Below are 20,295 nucleotides of genomic sequence, written 5' to 3' on the forward strand. Positions count from 1 at the left end.
ATTTTATTAAAAAGATATTTATTCGATAATGGGAATAGCGTGATGTTTTGTGCAACGAGCGATGAAGCGACTCGTCTACAAAAAAAATAAAAATAAAAATAAAATCGTTTTCAACGGAGAACATAGAAAATTAAACGGAAGCGAAGGGATAAAAATTCATGGAAAACAATAGGCTGTTGAATGTTCGAACTGAGCAACACCTAGCAGCGTCCATTGAGACGAAGAAGCGAAGTTTTGAAGTAGGAAAATTAAACGAGAGATGAGACGGCGATAGGAAATGAAGGAGAATGATGTGCAAGATAAAACAAAATGAAAATAACCGTTCCTCGTAGTTTGATAATAAAACGAGAAAGAAAGATCTTTATAATGCGGTGATTTTATCCGAAACTCGTCGAAACACAGGAAGATACCCGAATGGAAAAATATTGGAAAAGAAAGAAAAAAAGAATATAGAAATACGGTCGAAATTCGATCAGTTTCAGTAATCACCCCAAAAATACGAAATGGAAAGAAAGAAGCTGTTCCATAAAAGTTCCGAAAGAAATGGTAAAGCTATCGTGATATTGGTAATAAACTAATACGAAAAACCGATCCATAATGGAAATAATGGCCTAAAAGAAGTTATTAAAACGCTTTAACAAATTTGACAAAGGGATTTTTGCGAGATATTTTATTTAATATTCATTTATATTCTTAATTTCATTGTTTACTGATTATTATTATCTTTCAATATGCTCTATATGAATAAGATTATCTATTTGTATGTATTATTTAATAATTAACTAAAATTAATTAATATTATTTAATCAAGCATTATTATAATTTATTTATTGAAGCTATTATTACATTTTATTAAATGAAATGAAGTTTCAGGATAAATATACTTTATTTTTATACATTTATTTCTACATAAAATAAAAGTCACCCTTAATGAAACAACTTTATTAATTAAAAAAGAAAAGAAATGTAACATAAAAATGAAACGTTTGTAGCTAATTCTGATGAACTGGTTAACGGCAGGCAAATAGCTTCATGAAACCTATACTTTATGTAATGTTTCATGACATAAAGTGAAAATAATTTGGATTACCTCCATTTTGCGAATCAACTTGAATTTTTATATCACCGAATGAGATACATGCTATAATATTAAAAGTTTCTAACGAGCACACGGTACTAGTCGTCACTGAAATTTTACGGCTTAGCATTTCGTCCGTTTATAAAGTTTAAACTTGATTAATTATAAAAATGTAAACCTCGCTGAAGATTATTTACAAACGGATTATTTCAAATATATAGCTAAAGATTATATAGCTCAAACGTATTGTCATTTTCAAATATATCGACATGTCATTCCTATAATAATTCCTATACACTGAGACGAAGATTTGCTTTAAGATAGTAATTAATAGAGATTTATAAACATAAGAAGCTTCTAAATGTAAAAATCAAAATAACGGAGGAAACAATCTTACGATTGTACCAAGCAATGTATCAAATTGACAATATCAAATAAGATAAATGAAACAGAAAACTGAAACTAGTAAATATTTATAATTGGCAAAGTGAATTTATGTCGAAATGTTTCGTGTATTAAATTTGCTTCATAGAACAGCTGGGGATGGACTTCTTACGGATAACTTGTAACCAAGTTTCCGGAGGAAAGTGTCGTCGTCGTGGTTACGTGTCGCTTTTCATTTTGAAGTTGCAGGGACGGCCAGCATAATACACTCTTAACGTTAAAACTGGAACTCTGATTATAAACTAACTTTAACACGGTCGGTTGTATTAACGTTAATGTCAGTTGTATGATTGTGATATCGTAGTCGCATTGTAAACGGTAGTCGTAAATCCGGTCATTATTCCATGCTCTCCTACTGATTCCTAGTTATATGACGCGAAATTCAACTCATTAGTGGTAACGAGGTTTCAATTTCAGTCCCCCTGGTGTCCTTTAATAACGAAGATGACAGAAACTCGAATAAATTACAACAAGCAATCCGAGTTTCTAATAAACCCGATGAAATTCTTCCTAAGAAAAGTGTACAAGATAATAGTTAGAATGAAGGGTTCAGAATGACAATAGCGATATTTTCAAGCTATCAACTATTTTTGATAACACATATGTATGGTATCAGCCAAAATTTTGGAATCACTCCATCAATTAAATTTTTGTCGAATCTCTTGCCAATTTTATTAATGCTAGGGATACCAATAGGAATTTTTAAGCGTGGATGCGAAATAAACTTAAAATAAAACTTTCTTTGCAACTTGTAAAACAGTGTATCGACTTTAATGCATTTTTAACTACGTAGCAAAGCAAATAACATAGTACCTAATAATAGAGTAATAAAATAATAAAAAATAAAATAGGAGAAACCAAGTCAATGGCCAATTTTAGACGAGATAGAATGGACACGGAAATTAGTATTACTACAAGATAGAAAGCCAGAGAATGAAATTCTGTGTACTCCTGCCGTTCCCTGTTGCAAATTTTATGAAGCAGTCGAGATTTCGTGCCACTAACCGGAAATTCAGCAGACTAAATTCTGTCAGGAGAACGAATTAGCTAGCAGTGGGATTATACGAGCAATCACGAATCGTCCTTGCAAAATTAACCTTAGAAGTTGGACCAACCAGATGGTCCCAGGCTTTTGGCTCTCGTGCAGTTGGCCTCGAATGCAGTTACAAAATTTACTATCACACCAGTCACTTTCCAAAAATATACGTACTTTACCAGCAAGTCCTCGTGTTTTACAACGGAGCGTCAAACATTTCAAAATGTCAGTCACTTATTAATAGATTAATTTTTCAGATAATCTTGGCACCATCGAAACTGCCGAAGATGAAAGTTAGCTTTGTATTCCAAGTTGGTTTGCAAAATAAATATATAAAGCGATAATAAAGATAATACTGAAAATGAGATATAATATTTTATACTCGATACTGGATGTTTCTTAACTGTTCCTCTTTTATTTTTATTGGAAAAATAAAATACAGATGCATTAGTGTTAAAATTACAACTATCGATAACACGAGTGTAAGTAATACAAAATTCAGGAAGGAAGGTACGGAAAGAAAATCAAACTTTTATTTCGGTTGTTTCCCTCAAAATACACCAAAAATAAGTATATACAATTTCTATAAGAATCAAATTAAATTTATAGAACGATAAATTATATTCTTTCGTTCGTTATTTTCTTTTGCGAAATTTCCAACTAGTACGTTACCTTTCAACATTATGTAACTCAAAAATTACATATTCTTATGACCACGTTTTGAAAATATGATATTCGTCTGCCTGTCATTTCACTATTGTATGTTATTAGTAAACCGCTAGAAAAATATCAAACGATTTATTTATAACAATTGTTCATTCCCCGATTTTAAATTGGACTAAATATTACTATGATCATTTTCTCTTGTAAGTAGACATTCTGGATACGGAAGGATAAAAACAGACGAAAGCATCAAGAAAGTAAATGAAAAACGTAAAGAAAAGGTAGCTATCAGTAGTGAAAGATACATATCCACCAATTACACGAGAAGCAAGTGGATTCGATTTAAACACAAAGGATCGCCATTGCATCTTGCGTTTCATTTATTTTAACTCGAGTTACTTCGCGGCAGTTCTATCTAAGTACTTGTTCGTGAAATTCTCGTTTAGCTGTTTCCTGTGTACAGTAAATACTTTCAGATAAAAGCTCACTCTGATAAACTTCGATTAAGTTCAACCCTTGATACCCTCAATGCGGTTTGGCGTCCAGATAATTAAGGATTATAATAGGATGTCATTTAAAATACCAGAAGATTAAACATTTACCAAATGTACTTTTTATCTGTCTTCTAAAAGTAATAGTATTATCTGAATTCTTTCTAGCCTCTATCGTATTCTTTAACATTTATTATTCATATCTTTATTATTTGTTATCAAGGAGATTTTAAATATATGTAAATTGCACAGCAACCCGGATGAATACAAAGGATTCCTATAAAACGCAAGCCGACTTATTGGAAATGCTCTGGTCGTATCCTAAATGGCGTAATCAAGAGCTTCTAGATCCCAAGGGCTCTTTTACAGCACTTTCCTGAAGAGACACTGTGAGCCAAGATTGAAAACCTTAGTCATGACGTATAGATGAAGTTTGCTCGTACGTTGCCTAGTTCAATTTTCGTTTCATCAGAGACTCCGACCCTTTGTACTCCACTCATGACGATACAACAAGATTGATAATGTGAAAATTGTTTTTTATATCGTCACCATCGATCAAAAATTTAAAAAACGAATAGACACGTTACCGTATAAATAAATTTACAAACATTTACTTTTTCAAACTAAAGTTTCATTTTAAAAAATTTCAGTTCAAAAGCGTGCCAAAATTGATGATCAATTGTAGCATACAAATTTTTCAAGAGCAAAAGATTAATGGTATATGGTGTTTTTATAAAGATATATCTACTTAGATACGTTTTGCTAAGAAAAGCACGTAAAGTATAAAATGAAGAACTAAAGTAACGTCTTTCTATATTTAGTAATAACGTTGTTAACAGCAAAATAATCTCAGAGTAATATTTTTAAACTTTTCGTTTCTGTCACGAACGGAATAATGGTAAAATTGAATAAAAATCGTGTTAATTATCCATGAGCGTCGCTTTCGCTCTCGTAGTGTAAAATATCCAGGCTCGAACGATAGGAGACAGATCACGGTGTGCACAAGAGGAATATAATTAAACACGTGACAACGGCACATGATGCTGCGACCACGTTTATGCGAACGTCCGGCGTTGACTTTTGCCGATAAACGCGCGTCGACACAAAGTAAAACGTGGCTCATCGTGGCTGACAAACGTGACATGGTCCTCGTCACAAAGCGCGGACCATTAGCGTAAATCCAGATTTAATAGGCTGAGGGAACAATAATGAGTACTCGCTGGACTCCTGTTACGCAGGAATATGTATTATTCATGTATTCATGATAGCCTAGAAAATCCATTGGCAAATGGACGACGTCGCTCGATTATATTCAAGATGCGTTCTTTTTTTCATGAACGAAGAAAAATTCACGATCCGATAGCTCTAAGGTTATTGCACTTACAAGATTAATTCATAAATTTCAGCTTAACGCGTTTTTGATTCTGAAACGCGTAATTCTCCATTAGAATTTAATTAACATGGATGCTATTATTAATCGTGAAATTACTAATTAATAAAAGTTATATAATTATATTGCATCCTCTCAAATATAAACAGGTGTCTAACTACTTGGAAGCAATTCACCTATATCATAGCAATTTTCTAAGATTGCGCGGTCACAGCCATTATTCTTCGCATAAAATACACGCGTTTATTTTTATCCTTGCTTAACTTCCTGTACGACAGCGTTATGATTCTTTGATGTATCGTTCTCACGTCGTTAATCGATATCCATTAAGATGAGAGTTCGTGGAACCGATGCGGGCAGAGAACGCGGCGATCCGAGCAGGAAAGGCCGACGTGGAACAGATTAAAGGTGCACCGACTTGTAATTCTTGCTCGATTTCCTATCTAGGCCACAGTCTTTGACATTTAAAGAAATAATCGCGATAAGTCCGACAGGAGCGCACTTTTCTGCTCCCCTCTTTGAACGATTCGTTTTACATTTAATAACATGAAATATTTAATTCCTTTATTCTAGGAACAATTAAGCAATCACAAATATTAAAGAATTCTTCGAGGACGAATACAATGTTAGAAATGAAACAAGCAGCTGTATTTAACGTTGTTCCATTACTGTTGAATTTTTATCTCAAAATAATATTTCTCTCCTTGAAAGACAGACGAACGTAAGATAATTTTTTTTCATAATCTAATTATTGCACATTATATAATCAGAACAATGGGAATCTATCTACGTTATATGATAAATAAAGAAGATTTAATAACGTTTGAACGTTTCTCTAGACCCAGATAAACCTAAACCTTTCTGTTTTTCAATGACAATTATAATCTAAAACGAGAGCCATTTCAAATCTTGTCTCCAATTAAAAGATCAACAAATATGGATCTATCGCTAATTTAGTGCGACCCTTATATTAAATAGTTCGCGCTGTTTCATCTCTAACTGAAACAATTATTCTAATCTCCCCAAGAAACGAGAAGCAAAAACTTATGAAAATTCAATTGCTCGGTTTTAGTCGGCACTGAAAACGTTGGGTGCTAAGCTGAGGAATGGAGGGAACGTGGCAGTGGGAGCAGCGAAAGCACTGCCATATCATTCTGCTCAACCCTTTGTCGTACGTAAAAGAGAACCCGGAACAGGCTGCAGGTGAGTTCTTCTACATCAGCAGATTTTTTGCTCGACCTAGCCTCCTCACGGATATCTCTCGGTTGAAGTCACTCGAAGGAGAAAAGGACGATTCTCAAAAGAACCCCGTTTTAGCGGCAAGGACGCGATTATGCCTTTTTATATCTTCGGAACCCCTAACGTCGTACCGCGACTAACGTTCAGGGGACGTTTGAAAAGAGATCCTCCGGTAGCCCTCGAACTGCATTACCAATACGAATATCCGGAGTTCATGCGAAAAAGACTCCTCTTCTGCCTCAACTTATTTTCCTTGTTCGCGTGTCCATTCGTCTCGCTTATCGTATCGTTCTATCACTGTACAAATTTGATTTTTATCGTCGCTGAAGAAAATTATCGTGACAAAATTTTACTTTGGTTTAAGTTATCTCGAAATAATCGTTTCTAATGATTTACGGACTTCTGTTCCATGAAATGATGTAATCCGTGAAATTAAATTAGTCGTTAAATATTGTATATTTAATCTTTTAATAAGATTAAAAGAAAGGTGAATATTTTAATTTTATTGCGAGAAAATACAACCAACCAAGCGGAATATCATTCGAATCTCCTCAAAAATACTACGGTTAATTTGGACAATAATTTGATAGGGATATGAATATATTTTTTAGATGAACGAAAGCGGCTACAAGGTAGTCTCTGCAAGGAAGAAGACACCCTGAAGAAGAGGAGTCGCGTGCCGGGTCTGTAGCGCTCGGTAAAGAGAAGAAGGGCCCCCCGAGCATCATCAGAAAGGAGAAGGGGTCGTCATGGGCCCGGCACACCAAATCGTACCCCACTGAGCGATGCAAGTAGTTAGGGCCGGGGCCCTGCTAGTGAGCATGTGGCTCACTAGAGAATGAAGAAGCAAAACGTCCGGACCCTATCGTTGATCGTCTTCACGTTCACCTACCTCCTCGTCGGCGCTGCAATCTTCGACGTTCTCGAGTCCGAGACGGAGAAACGACGCAAGGAAGCATTGGACGGTACATTTCTTGTCGATAGATATAGATTAAAAAAACAACGATTGAACCTTTTTATAAGAAACGTTTTTTATTTGGAATATTTTTCTATTGAAATATTTTTTCTATTGGAACATTTGTTCTATTGGAATATTTATTCTACTGGAATATTTTTTCTCTATGGAATATCCTGTGAATTCAATAAACTCATCGATGTTAAAATCTTTTTGTTGGCGAAATTTTAATAACATCGATGAATAAACGAAAAACTCGGAAAGCTTTGTCGATTGAATAATGACGGTGATTATTAATTATTAGATGATGAAACGAAATAAAAGGTTTCCTATATATAATTCCAATATAATTATATATTCATATATATATTCCTATATTTCCTATATTCATCGTTCGAGGCAAATAAAATTTACTTCTTTGGAATTGTCTAATTAACTACGTTCGCCGTGAGTTACATAATATGCGAAGTAATACAATTTATATTTTGAGTTGTATTTTTATATTCGTATCTATCGTAAATGTTTTATAGGTAAATTAGATAATCGGTTCGGTTTAAAAATTGTATGATCTATCAATATGTAGACTTAGATATGTAGACTTTGATTCATTAGGAAGTAAAAGGAAAGTAGCGACGTTTTTGAAAGTTTCATGACTCAAACTGGATTTTGTTACATTCAGAAAGTTTAGATTAGGTCAAACGTTTAAAATGTAATTTTATTTAAAGTATCGACTTTCCGTCGCTTTATATAAATAAAATAAACTTTCCAATTGCTTCTCTGTCATTTGCTCGTATTTCATACTGTTAATCTCGAATTCCGAATTTGGAAGTCAGTAAACTAACTTATAATTTTCATGGAAATGTAATTAAAAAATTCATTTAAGGTATATAGTTATAACTATAGTCTGTAATCTATAACTAACTATAACTAGATTAAAAGATATTGAATATTAGAGAGATTATGTCATACGTATGTACATATACATGTAAGTATTAATAAAAACAACAACTGGCTGCAATTAAAAAGTGCAACACGTAATAAACTCTGAAGAAATATATATTTTCCATCTTTTGTTTACAGACATTGAAAAGATGGTTATACGCAAGTACAATATAAGCGAGGACGACTTCAAGATCATGGAAACAGTGGTGCTGAAGACGGAACCTCATAAAGCTGGTCAGCAGTGGAAATTCGCCGGAGCGTTTTATTATGCGATCACGGTCCTCACCACTATCGGTACGTTTTAATTAATTACATTTCTCTATAATATTATCTAGAATGATCTAACAGATGTATCCTGACATATTCATTGCAAAAATCTTGTCTGATTTAGAACATATCCTGGTTGAACAACTATTTCGTGAAATGGATCATTAACTCTTCCGCTACTAAAATATAAAGCAATCATTTATTAAAAGTGTATGGTGTATGTTCTCTGGAACATAGAATCATTTTTATTTTCATTTCTATGTGTTATACTATAATAAATTAATATTAATAAACAGTAATAATAGAAATAAAGAATAAAATGATAGAAATTGTTTTAATATGCATCGTTATCGATAAAAATTGCTTTGATTTGCACGCAAAAAATATTTCCAATATCAACGATATTGTAGCAAAAGGGTTAAATGCATCAAATCCCCTGTCAAAATAAATATTTCCAAAAATTGGATATTCATTAACGTCAAATGCATTCTGATTTCGTTTCATTACAATGTGCTTCGTTTGAAACATTTGTTCTTTGATATTTCATTTTTACTGCCACATATGACGAGCAAATTCGTTTATTCGATTTATCGAATTATACTGTCTGTATTTATCCATTGATTTTTAGGTTACGGACATTCGACGCCGAACACCATTAGCGGCAAACTGTTCACGATGTTCTACGCGATCGTCGGTATCCCGTTAGGACTCGTAATGTTCCAAAGCATAGGAGAGCGTCTGAATAAATTCTCATCCGTCGTAATACGGAACGTAAAGAAGCTTCTTAACTGTAAGGATGTCCAGGTAAAACTATAAACACCACCTGCTCTTGCATACTTTATGTCGAACGATCGATACAAAAGATCATTCCAGCCTGATGCCATTGGATTCAAAATTTAGATGCTGGAATGGATGATATTCCATTGAGGAACGAAAAATTCTACCATTGGTGCCGGTCGTTTAATTTTACAATAAAATTATATGTATCAAAATAATTTTAACTTCTCATAAACTTTCCAAGATATATTTTTTAATTCATCAGTATACAATAGTTTTCTGAAATTTGCAAGTTTCGTTACTACAATTTATCTCGCTAGAAAATTTTCTTTTTCTATTCAATTCTATTGAAAGAAAAAATTTAATTTAATTGTATCAGTCGAATACTTTCACGATACAATTACCTATAATAAAATCAATATCGATATTACCGAAACATAATTTCCTGCCAATCTTAATGCTCATTATAACTTAGTCAAGAAAAAGAAATTCAATCTGATTGGATTATAAAATATTCCTCTTGGCAACAACAAAGTTTCATAATAATAAATCAGACTATTGCGAACGTAAGCTGCTGATAAGAGTATCTTACAATTAGAGCGAAATTAATAAAGTACTATGAAACGTTTCGACGCAGTTAAAAGCGGCCGTTTATCTGAGAACGAATAAAGCAATAGCGAAAATTGTGTAATTTTCAGGCCTCAGAAATAAATCTTATCTGCGTGGTGACGACCTTATCTTGCTTAACGATTGCGGGAGGTGCCGCGGCGTTCTCTCGGTACGAAGGGTGGTCATATTTCGACTCCATCTACTATTGTTTCATCACCCTGACAACCATTGGCTTCGGCGACATGGTCGCGCTACAAAAGGATAATGCGCTGAACAACAAGCCAGAGTACGTGATGTTCGCCTTGATATTCATTTTATTCGGCTTAGCCATCGTCGCCGCCTCCCTCAATTTATTGGTGCTGAGATTTGTCACAATGAATACGGAGGACGAAAGGCGAGACGAGGCCGAGGCTCTACAGGTAAGGAAACATCGCACCAGCTTTTACGTCGTCCATCAAAGTATTGATCTTTTAGAAAATATTTTAGACCCGGGAAAATATCTCCGTCGTTTTCTCATAATAACCTGATACACCTTTTTAATGATTAATTGATTCTTTTTCCATGCTTTTGATCATTAAATTCATCGGATTATTTTCCAATAGTAGTTCGATATATATTTTTTTAAGTGAAAAATTAATTAATTTTCTGTCGCATTCCTCTTTAATAATCTGTGTAAAAGTAGTTATTTTCGCATGAAACACAAAATTAATAATTGAAATATGATAAAACGGAAGAACGTGTTCTTTAATCCTTTTACATGCAAAGTTACGCGAAAGATACGTTCAATGTGAATGAAATCTAGTACTTTAAAATTGACACGGTATAATATCTGCTTCTTATGTCCTTGATAAAGAAATTTTAGTAATCCTTTGCGGTCTGTGTTCGTCGAGTAATACTCTATTAAACAAAATGCAATTTTCTTTCGTTGTTGATAAAGAATAGGCATGTCATTTTGTCTTTTAAACGTTCGATGTAAAGTAAATGCGGTAAAACTTGAACTTTCAATTTGGTTGCATAAAACAAGACTCCCGATATACGACGGGAACATAATGTACTCTCAATACGTTTTTATACAAAAATGAAACAGATTAAAATTTTGTTTACTTAATCTTTTGCATTGAAACATCGAGTCGCGGCTGTAGCAAGGCTTATAATCATCTGAGTTCAATGAAGTCAAACTATATCTGTTACAAAATGTAGTTTGAACTACACTTCAAATTATACAACTTATAGACAAACAATTACGTATAATATTTCAATATTATTATATATACATTCGTATCAACTTCTCGAAAATAGAACCTATCAACTCAATTTTTATCAATTTTTCAATTTTATCATGTAAATACGTTATGACAAATCACATTACGATTAATGTTCAATTCTCAAAACACAACTTTCTTACTCCCATAAATAATAGCAAATTCCAAAACAAATTTTAAAAATACCATTTGCAACGTCGTCACTTTTTTCTGCATTTCAATTTATGGAGTTGATCACTGTGGCTTCCGAATGTCTCATATAAAATTTGCCATTGTTCAATTGAAAGAAAAAAACCTGTTATAGTAACGAATATTTATTTATATTTCTCAGTTTCCCTTTCTACGTTTCTCCTTATCTCAATATCCAACTAAAAGCAGTATTTGTTCGAACGTTTCACCACTTACGACATATCCATAATAAGAACGCCATGATATTTTCAAACGACCAAGTAATACATGGCGTTTTAACGGTTGCACGTGACGCCGGACCGCAAAGGGTTGGTACCCAACCTCCGCGTACCTTGAACCCCGCCAGCTATACCAAATCAATACAAGAAAAGCATCCAACAAAATGCCTCGTTCCATTCTCTCAACCTCCCTTTCCCAAAAGCAAACCTGACCCAGTCGAAATCCACGCGAACACGTTTCGATGGTAGAATCCGCCGAATCAACAACCGAACGTGTTCGCGGCGTAACGATTCCGGATGATGACAGAGACACAAAAAAGAAAATTGTTATGACGCAGGCTGCGCAAGGAGCAGTGCGCCTGGAGGGCGACGTAATAACGGCGAACGGCTCGATACTGTCGGGCCAAGTAGGCAACCACGGTGACACGATATCGCTGGACGACGAGACGTCGGTCTGCAGCTGCTGCTGCAGCGGTTTCCAGAAGAAACGGCGGAGACCACGGTTCACGGTCCGTCGCTCGCCGGGTAAGATCTCGCATCTGCTGCCGATGCAGCAGCTGCCGTTGAATATACGCAGTGACCTACACCCGCCACCGTTGACGCCGTTGTTGCAATTGCCGCCGTTGCATCAACATCGAGCCAGCATCTGACGACCATCAACCGCTGTCAGTACGTTATCTCAACAACAACTGCCGCGACGGGTGTCTGTCTGAGACTCTTTCCCTCGTGCAACAAAAGGGGGCAGATCATACGGAGGGGAATGAGATAGAGAGAAAGAAAGAGCTTTTACCGGTGACCGCTTCAACGAATTTAATCCTAGGAATCGGTCTCGCCGCCTCGCCGTTTTAAACATCGCGGGTAACCATACCATAAATAGGCTGAATTGGGGAAAGTTAAGCTGTTTAGCTATTGAATGAATCGTATTTTGTGGTATATCGAGTTGTTTGAAAGGATCGTAGATAATGGAGATTGAAAAAAAAATTGAGAGGCAATGTATTTTCAGAGATAATACTCTTTCGATTAGATTTTCTTTTGCGCATGGCTCGTTTCTTTCGATAACTTTTCGTCATATATAGAATAGTATAGGATTCGAGTTATTCGGTATGAATTTCTTTCGAAACTTTACAAGTATTCAACTTTTCGTCAATGAAAAAGTTAGATAGAAACGAGAATAAATGATTGCGAAATCGTATTATGTACATTGATAGGAAGATTAAAATTTAATGTTGCAACTAACATTCAGTATCGTCTTGTTATAAAATGAAACCGTGTTAATTAATGAATTACAGCATCTTTTTCGAATCAGGTATTTGCCTTTGGAGTATCGAAGTTGAGTATTGAAATACTTGGCAGAAGTTTATGGTGGCTAATGTGTTCTTCCGATCCCATTAAATGTAATACAAACTATGTATGTATATCCATTATCGAAAACGCTACGAACTTTCAAAACAACCTAATATTTGGATTGAAAATGATAAGTAGGTGATTGTTAGATAATATTTTTTTAATTCGATCGATGTGATATTACGTTTGATTAATTTTAATGTAGGATAAAAATGTTGAAATTGTATTTTAGAAAATTATCTATCGGTAGGAGGCGAAAATAAGACATGTACCTTAGATTTAATTTTCTGTCCAAGGTGTTGAGACAAAGATTTTGATAATACTTCTGATACAATTCTACATACGATACTTCACTAATGGTATGGTTATTGCGAAATTACCGCAAAGATGACGAAATTCTAGTCAATCATTTTTCAATTAATTGAAACTCCATTAACGATATCGGAACACGTAGCATAAGAAAATGATTATTATTAGAAAAATTGGTGATTTCGTGAAAGAATCTGTTTCCTTGAAACTTGAAATGAAAATCTCACAAAAAATAATTCCGAAAGATCAGCAATTGAATAAAAATCTATTTAAAAAAATCGCAAGCTAATTGTATTCCCTCGAGGACGGAATTCAAGTGCTTCCTATTATGTCTATGCTCTTCCACTATTTTAACAATCACGTGTTTTTCTCACAATCTCGGCAGAGATATTTCATATACTACAAAATTCTTAATAATACAAAGTTCTTCCATTGAGTTATTTCTATGTAAAAAGAAAGAAGACAGAATCTCGTCACGGATGCGATCAGGCGGTGAATTGATTCTCAGAAGCAAGTGTTGTGCATGTACAAAGAAAAAAAAAAACGGGATGTGCGAGTGATTATGTGTTCCATAGCCAAGAATCATTAACAAACAAACCAAAAAAACGAAAACAAAAAAAAAAGAACAAAAAAACAAAAAAAATAAGCACGTGAAAGAGGGACAGAAGAGAAGAAAGAAGAAACTATATATATCTGCGTTCACACTGCTACAAGGAAGAAAGAGAGAAATATATATTATGAACAAAATATATACACACCAAAAGACATATACACAGAATAAACACGACTTTTTTCATTAAGAAGGCATTTTACAATTTGTATATAATGAACTATAGATATTACACGTACGAATCTAGGTGTACGGAATTATGGCGTTTCGATCTTACGATGTGTATAAGTACATACTTGCGAGATAACATTATATTATTTATCATGTGAGTGCGCGGATACATGACAAAAATCCCATTCTCGATTTTCCATTTAAACTACCGTTTAATTAAATGATCCAGATCGTTGAATGATCGTGGCCGTAAACTACGTAGAACTCTAGCTACTGTAGATCTCGTCACGCACGGATGCTCGATCGGGAGAAATTAAATTTAAACCAAAATAAATAAATAACATATATATACATACATACATACATACATACATACATACATATATACATACATACATACATAATATGTATGTATATATATATATATATATACACATACATATTATCTAACGAAGATAACCAATCCAAAAAGCCGTAGAACACGAGAATTAAATATCGTCCCTTGATCTTTATTGGTTACAGTTTACCTACGAAAAGTCAATCCATCGAGACACGAAGCACGTATTTCCGAATAGATAAACGCGTCATACTATAGTCGAACACGAGCGGAACAATTCTCTTGCCTTTTATCGACAAGTAGAACGTATTCGAGTATTTTTAAGACGTACACACTGGATTGCACACACACGCGTAGCGTAAGTAGTGAAACTTCGTTTGCCCTCGCTCGGTCTACCGAGTGAATTTCAAAACGGCCGGCAAAAAGGAACCCAATGTGACAGGCACTTTTAAAGGACGTTCTTTATTTTCATCCGTACACTTCGTTTCATTCTATCGTTCCTTTAGTTGTCGTATCGCGTCACTTTCGTTACGTATCGAGACGCAAGTTCATCGTCAACCCTTAGACTCATACTAGATTTATCGCTGCACGAATAAACGACACGCGATATCATTTCCTTTCTAAGAGAACCACAAACATACTACGTGGAAATAGACGTTCCATGGAACGCTGTAAAATTTGCAGAAAAATTACGTTACCTTGCGACAAAATGGTTGAAAAAATTATGCCGTTTCAACTCTCTTCGATATTTATTATCTCACATCCAACGGATATATCCTTTCGAAATCGACGTACTTAAATCATACTAACAGTTCATAAGTTACAACGTGTTTACGAAGCTTAGGGGTTAACGAAAACGATGAATCGTAACTGAGGCTGAAAGCGTTATTGACCACGTAACCGGAAGTACACGCGATTCAACCAATCAATCATAATTATTGAATGTTTTGTTTAACCACGTACATCCCAAACTTATTGACAACAGTTGTGTTTAAGAGAGGTGACGAGAAAAAATTCGATGAATCGATACACTTGCTGTGTCTTCGCTAACACTCGCTACGACAGAACGAACAAACGAATTCCATTTGTAACATACTAGGGTAGGAACAAACAATGATCACGTTGATTGGAATAAGAGTTCGCACGATTCATTTAAAAGAGCAAACGCGAACATGTGAGCATCATGTGGAAACGAATCCGGAAAATCTTATGGATGAAAGTCACATTTCACATTCTTTCGATCGAGGAAAATTTCATTTTGTACGCTCCTCCCAACCGAACAAAATGATTTTTGATCGTTTACACTAATTAGCAGTAAAGAGCGATAGCCTTTTCGGAATTATAAATACAAATTACTGACCTCTCTCCCTCTGGCCCCGAATCTAAGGTCATTCATCAACTTTCCTTTCATTCATTTATCATTAAATTAGAGATTTATTACATTAACGTTTAAAATGAAATATTCCCCAGCGAGAATAAAGTTTCTAATAATCAGATATACATTTTTTTATTCTCAAATGGACGTTACAGCGTGTTAAGATAATACAAGGATCATATAGACTTTCATATAATATTATACTTTATACTTGTAGCAAGATTTCATAAAGAATAAGTGAGCTTGTATTAACCCTTTAAAACCTTCGAGTCTGTAGCAAGATTACGAATATTTATTTCGTCTTTATCGTTGATTTTTAGTGTTGTAAAAGACATGTTTACGATACATAATGGAAACGCTTATGCAAGAAAAAAAGAAAGGAGAACATTCGTTTAACGATAAATACCGACAGTTTGTCACTAAATTAATAAGTAATATTGCATATCTGTCTGTTTCACGTCTTAACTTGTGGCGATCATGACGAGAACAGTTAGAATGTGTTCCGAAGGTAGCTGATTATTGAATTAAACAATAACAAAATGGCAAGAAGGATAAAAAAATACATTCTGTTTGCCATTAATAGATAAATATCGATGAAGGACAGACGAGTATGGAAAGAGCTTGTTTATATTACCGATCGATTTTGAGTGGCTTAATAGAAAACGTGTACTGGTATAATTAACGAAAAAAAAAGAAGAGAAAACACACAAAAAAAAATTAATCAATCCAAAATGTTCCCACAAAATGCAAGCTCAAAATATTATAATCTCACGAATTTATATTCAAGTGCCATTGTTTTCTTATGCATGTTCGAATCCTTGTATTACTTTGGTAAAATGTATTATTAAAAAGCAAGTAAAGAATGTATCTTGAAATCGATGAATAACGAGTTCTAGATAGTGTTCATTAACGAAGTTTCATTAATAGGCCATAGTCTATAGCATACGATCTGTAATAACATCGGTTTGCCACTTTTTAAGCCTTCAAAATGCTTTAAGAGTTTGCAGGAGGAGTTCCCTTTTTTAATTTGTAAAATTCATCGTGTTAATCATAAAGAATAATCAGAAAAGTAAATAGTATATAAACATGTTCTTAGACAACTTTAGTAAATCAACGGTGTCAATACGTCATTCACCTTTTTTTACTTACGATATACAATTTTTGAAGATTACTGCAGTACAAATGGCCATAAACCCAAACAGAATTCACTGATAATTGCAACTCATGGCGAAGGTTTATCTTCGGCGTGGAACATTCTCTTTTTATCGATTAATCCCTTCTGTGTAAACAGTTAGCTATAAATTTACGTGTTCACAACCCCTGTTGGTTTCGTATCCGACTCGAATACGAAAGAAACTACATTTTCACTGGTAGAACCTAACGGATACGAGTAATTACAAAACTGACGAAATTTTACTAATATAAACAATATCTTGCATACGATAGATATCCGGCTCCTCGTTTAAAAAGGGAACTATATATAAATGACTAATTTTAAAAGAACGATTTTCCAAGTGGTAGCTCATTCTATGAATCGTTAAAGTGTATCGAAATTTAGGAGATGCGTAGCCGGTGTGAAAAGAGATTACACCGTTCAAAGTCAGACATATGCTTCGTTCAGATCGCGATAGAATATTGCGTTTTCCTATCATCCTTCTCCCATCGATGTTTGATCATTTTAGCTTATTAAAAAAACGAGGTCTTATATCGATATGGTGTGAAATGTATTAAATATGCATAAATTGTCAACGATCTTCGACCAACGCTAGCTTAATTAGTCCCAGTATTGCTGGATAAGCGAAACGACGTTAAGACTTAACCAACAAAAAAAAGAACAAAAAAAGAAAAGCGAAGTTTAAAAAATCATCAGTCGTTCTGATCCCTAATAAAAAGAAAAGCGGTTGAGAAATTTTTGCATGGTGTCTGATGTTTTTCGATATATAACGGCTCAAAGAATCAGGAAGGTTACTTATCATTTATACCTCTTTAGCATAACGTAGGGTTGAATCGATCGAACATTTCAAAAAAAAAAAAAAAAAAAATTCGTATTATTCGATATGTAGTAAGATATGAGACGGTAAAGTATAGTGTTTAAATGATTTGATAGGCATCGATTAACAGACACCACTGTGAAGGAAATGAGAAGAGCGCAAGAATTTTCATTCCGCTTGTTTCCCAAATTCGAAGATTCGATCAGTTGAATTAACGTGTTAAGTACGTTGATTGGCTTAAAAATTCAACGAATCATTAATCGGCATTTAAAATTTGAGAATAAAAATTGAAATTAAGAGAACGTGTTATGTTTAGTGTTTCAACAATTAATTGAATAGTATGATAAATCCATTTCTTCGATCTCTTTTACATAAAATCCATGGTAGATATACAGAACTTACTTTTTCTGGCCTTTATACCGATATTTTACTCATAAATAAATTTTATTCTTTTTTCATTCGTCAATTATCGAATCTTACAATCGTAGCAATGACATGTTCTATTAATTTCAATTTAGTACGAGCGATAAACTCGAACTCCAAAATGCATGTACGTATGATATACACGAATATATTCTGCGGTGCGGCGAGCCCGCAAAATTTCAACTTCCCGCATTTTTAACTTTGTATTAGTAGATAACGAACACGATGATTAATGTTACCTTACACGAATATAAACAATAATATTTGTAATAGCTGTAAATTTACATTACGACAACTCGGAGAGATATGAGATTAAAGGAGAAAATTTAGACACACATTCACGCAATTTTTGCTATTATTGTTATAGCATAAAGTGTAAGTAAAATAGTTACGAATTTAACAAATTAATTAACAACTAATTAATTAACTATATATGAGCATCGAAATAATACAGTTTTATCGCGGTTTCATTGACAACGCAGATTATAAGCTGCGAGAGAATTAAATATCGAGCAAAAAAAAAAAAAAAAAAATGAAAAAGAACATTAAAAGCTGAACGCGAGAGAAAAAAGAACAACAAAATCTGGCGTGTTGCATTTTCGAGGTTCTTTTAATAATTAGTCCTCCTATTAATATTTCGACTATGACTTTATTAATTTTTTCTAATCGTTTCACCAAGGAAGCTACAGTAAAAAATTTAATATCCAATATATAGATGCGTCTATCTATTCGTAAAATAGTTTGAGATTTTTAAGACCGTTAATTTCATCTGTATCCTTCGCCAATTGAATTAAAGAATTAGTTCCTTTCTCTACAAATTTGTACTGTATATAAATAACGAATGAGAAATTTTATTAGAAGCGTTCACAATTCGAAGAAGAATACCAAATGCCATCTATGAAAGAAATCAATAAAAAAAATTTCAATAAATTTAAACTCAAAACTCTTTAAGATGTATATAATAATAGGAGGATTAACGAAAGCTTTCTTCAGATCGAATCGTGTTCCGAAGAAATATCTTATTATGCAGATATGCAAGGCTTTCACTTCGGTTTTCATTCTTTCTTAAAATTAATGAAATCAAATATACGAATCTGTTTATTGAAAAGAAGGAGGAAAAATGCCTGGAAATACTGTCACTTGCGATAATCACGATTTACTTGTAAGATGCGAAACAAGGTCCTCGTTGAAAGAGAAAGAGAGATTACGGAAATAGAAGTCCTAATGGCTTGTACGGGTACAATTTTCTCGAAAAAAAAAAAAAAAAAAAAAAAATGGAAAGGAAGAAGACCACATATCCCTCGTTTTCATGTATTATAAATAATGCACCGTCGTTGCAAGGATCTTTAGAAGATCTTCCTTCCCTTCCCCATCCGATAAAAAAAAAAAAGTATCGAAAGAAAAGAAAATTAATGTTAAACGAAATAATAAAAAGCTGAACGATCGAAGAGATGATGAGAAGAAAATAAACACGGTAACAGCATGCGTGTGATCGAAATCGATTCCCAAATCTGCCTGCATACACCGCCACGTGTACCGACGTTTAAGTGGATCGTAATTTGTAAATTACTATGGACTTCCTAATTATATGCTGGTATATGATAATACATGTGCTCTGCCACAATAAAGCAGTTTTTTTTATCTAATATGGATGCCGTCATTTTTCTCCCAATATACCTAAAAGAACTTATCTCAATACATTTAAAATACGAATAAAACAAAATAAAGTAAAAAGATACTATTGTCAAAAGATTAACGAAATTGTGCCATTAAAATTTTATATAATCTTTTTATCGTCACCATATGATTAGCATCAATGCATTATTTAAAGAATAATGCAAAATAGATTTTTAATTTAATGCAAAAATATAATATAAAAATATGGTTGTAGATATTCGTTCAGTGTCGTTTTAGCAATCCAAAATGTTTCTACGTATATTGCGAAGATATTCTGTCGGAGAAACGAGTTGTAATTTAAATCAAGTTGTCATATCCAGTAAAGTTCATACAATTAAGGAAAAAGGCAAGGTAGGTCATTTATATCTTTAACAGCATGAGGGTAAGCTACACAATTTCAACGACAGAGAAACGTGGCAGCACTGTACTGTTCCTGTTACTTTTTGCATGGATATGTCGCTTTTATTCGGTAACATAAAAAATTCGTGTCAATTCCAC

At 33.7% G+C, this 20,295-nt stretch overlaps 1 protein-coding gene across 1 annotated transcript in view; it reads left to right on the top strand.

Moving 5' to 3' along the window:
* LOC132909906 (two pore potassium channel protein sup-9) overlaps nucleotides 1–16,205 on the top strand; it is a 162,654-nt gene extending 146,449 nt beyond the window's left edge. Inside the window, exons 2-7 of the mRNA XM_060965131.1 lie at nucleotides 6,175–6,305; nucleotides 6,953–7,306; nucleotides 8,377–8,532; nucleotides 9,134–9,309; nucleotides 9,981–10,310; nucleotides 11,899–16,205. Coding sequence (XP_060821114.1) covers nucleotides 7,180–7,306; nucleotides 8,377–8,532; nucleotides 9,134–9,309; nucleotides 9,981–10,310; nucleotides 11,899–12,210 — 1,101 coding nt within the window. The 5' untranslated portion in view covers nucleotides 6,175–6,305; nucleotides 6,953–7,179 and the 3' untranslated portion in view covers nucleotides 12,211–16,205. The remainder of the gene's footprint in view (nucleotides 1–6,174; nucleotides 6,306–6,952; nucleotides 7,307–8,376; nucleotides 8,533–9,133; nucleotides 9,310–9,980; nucleotides 10,311–11,898) is intronic.
* The last annotated feature ends 4,090 nt before the right edge of the window (nucleotides 16,206–20,295 follow it).

The sequence above is a fragment of the Bombus pascuorum genome, chromosome 8, assembly GCF_905332965.1.
Source record: "Bombus pascuorum chromosome 8, iyBomPasc1.1, whole genome shotgun sequence".
Taxonomy (NCBI): Eukaryota; Metazoa; Arthropoda; class Insecta; order Hymenoptera; family Apidae; genus Bombus; species Bombus pascuorum.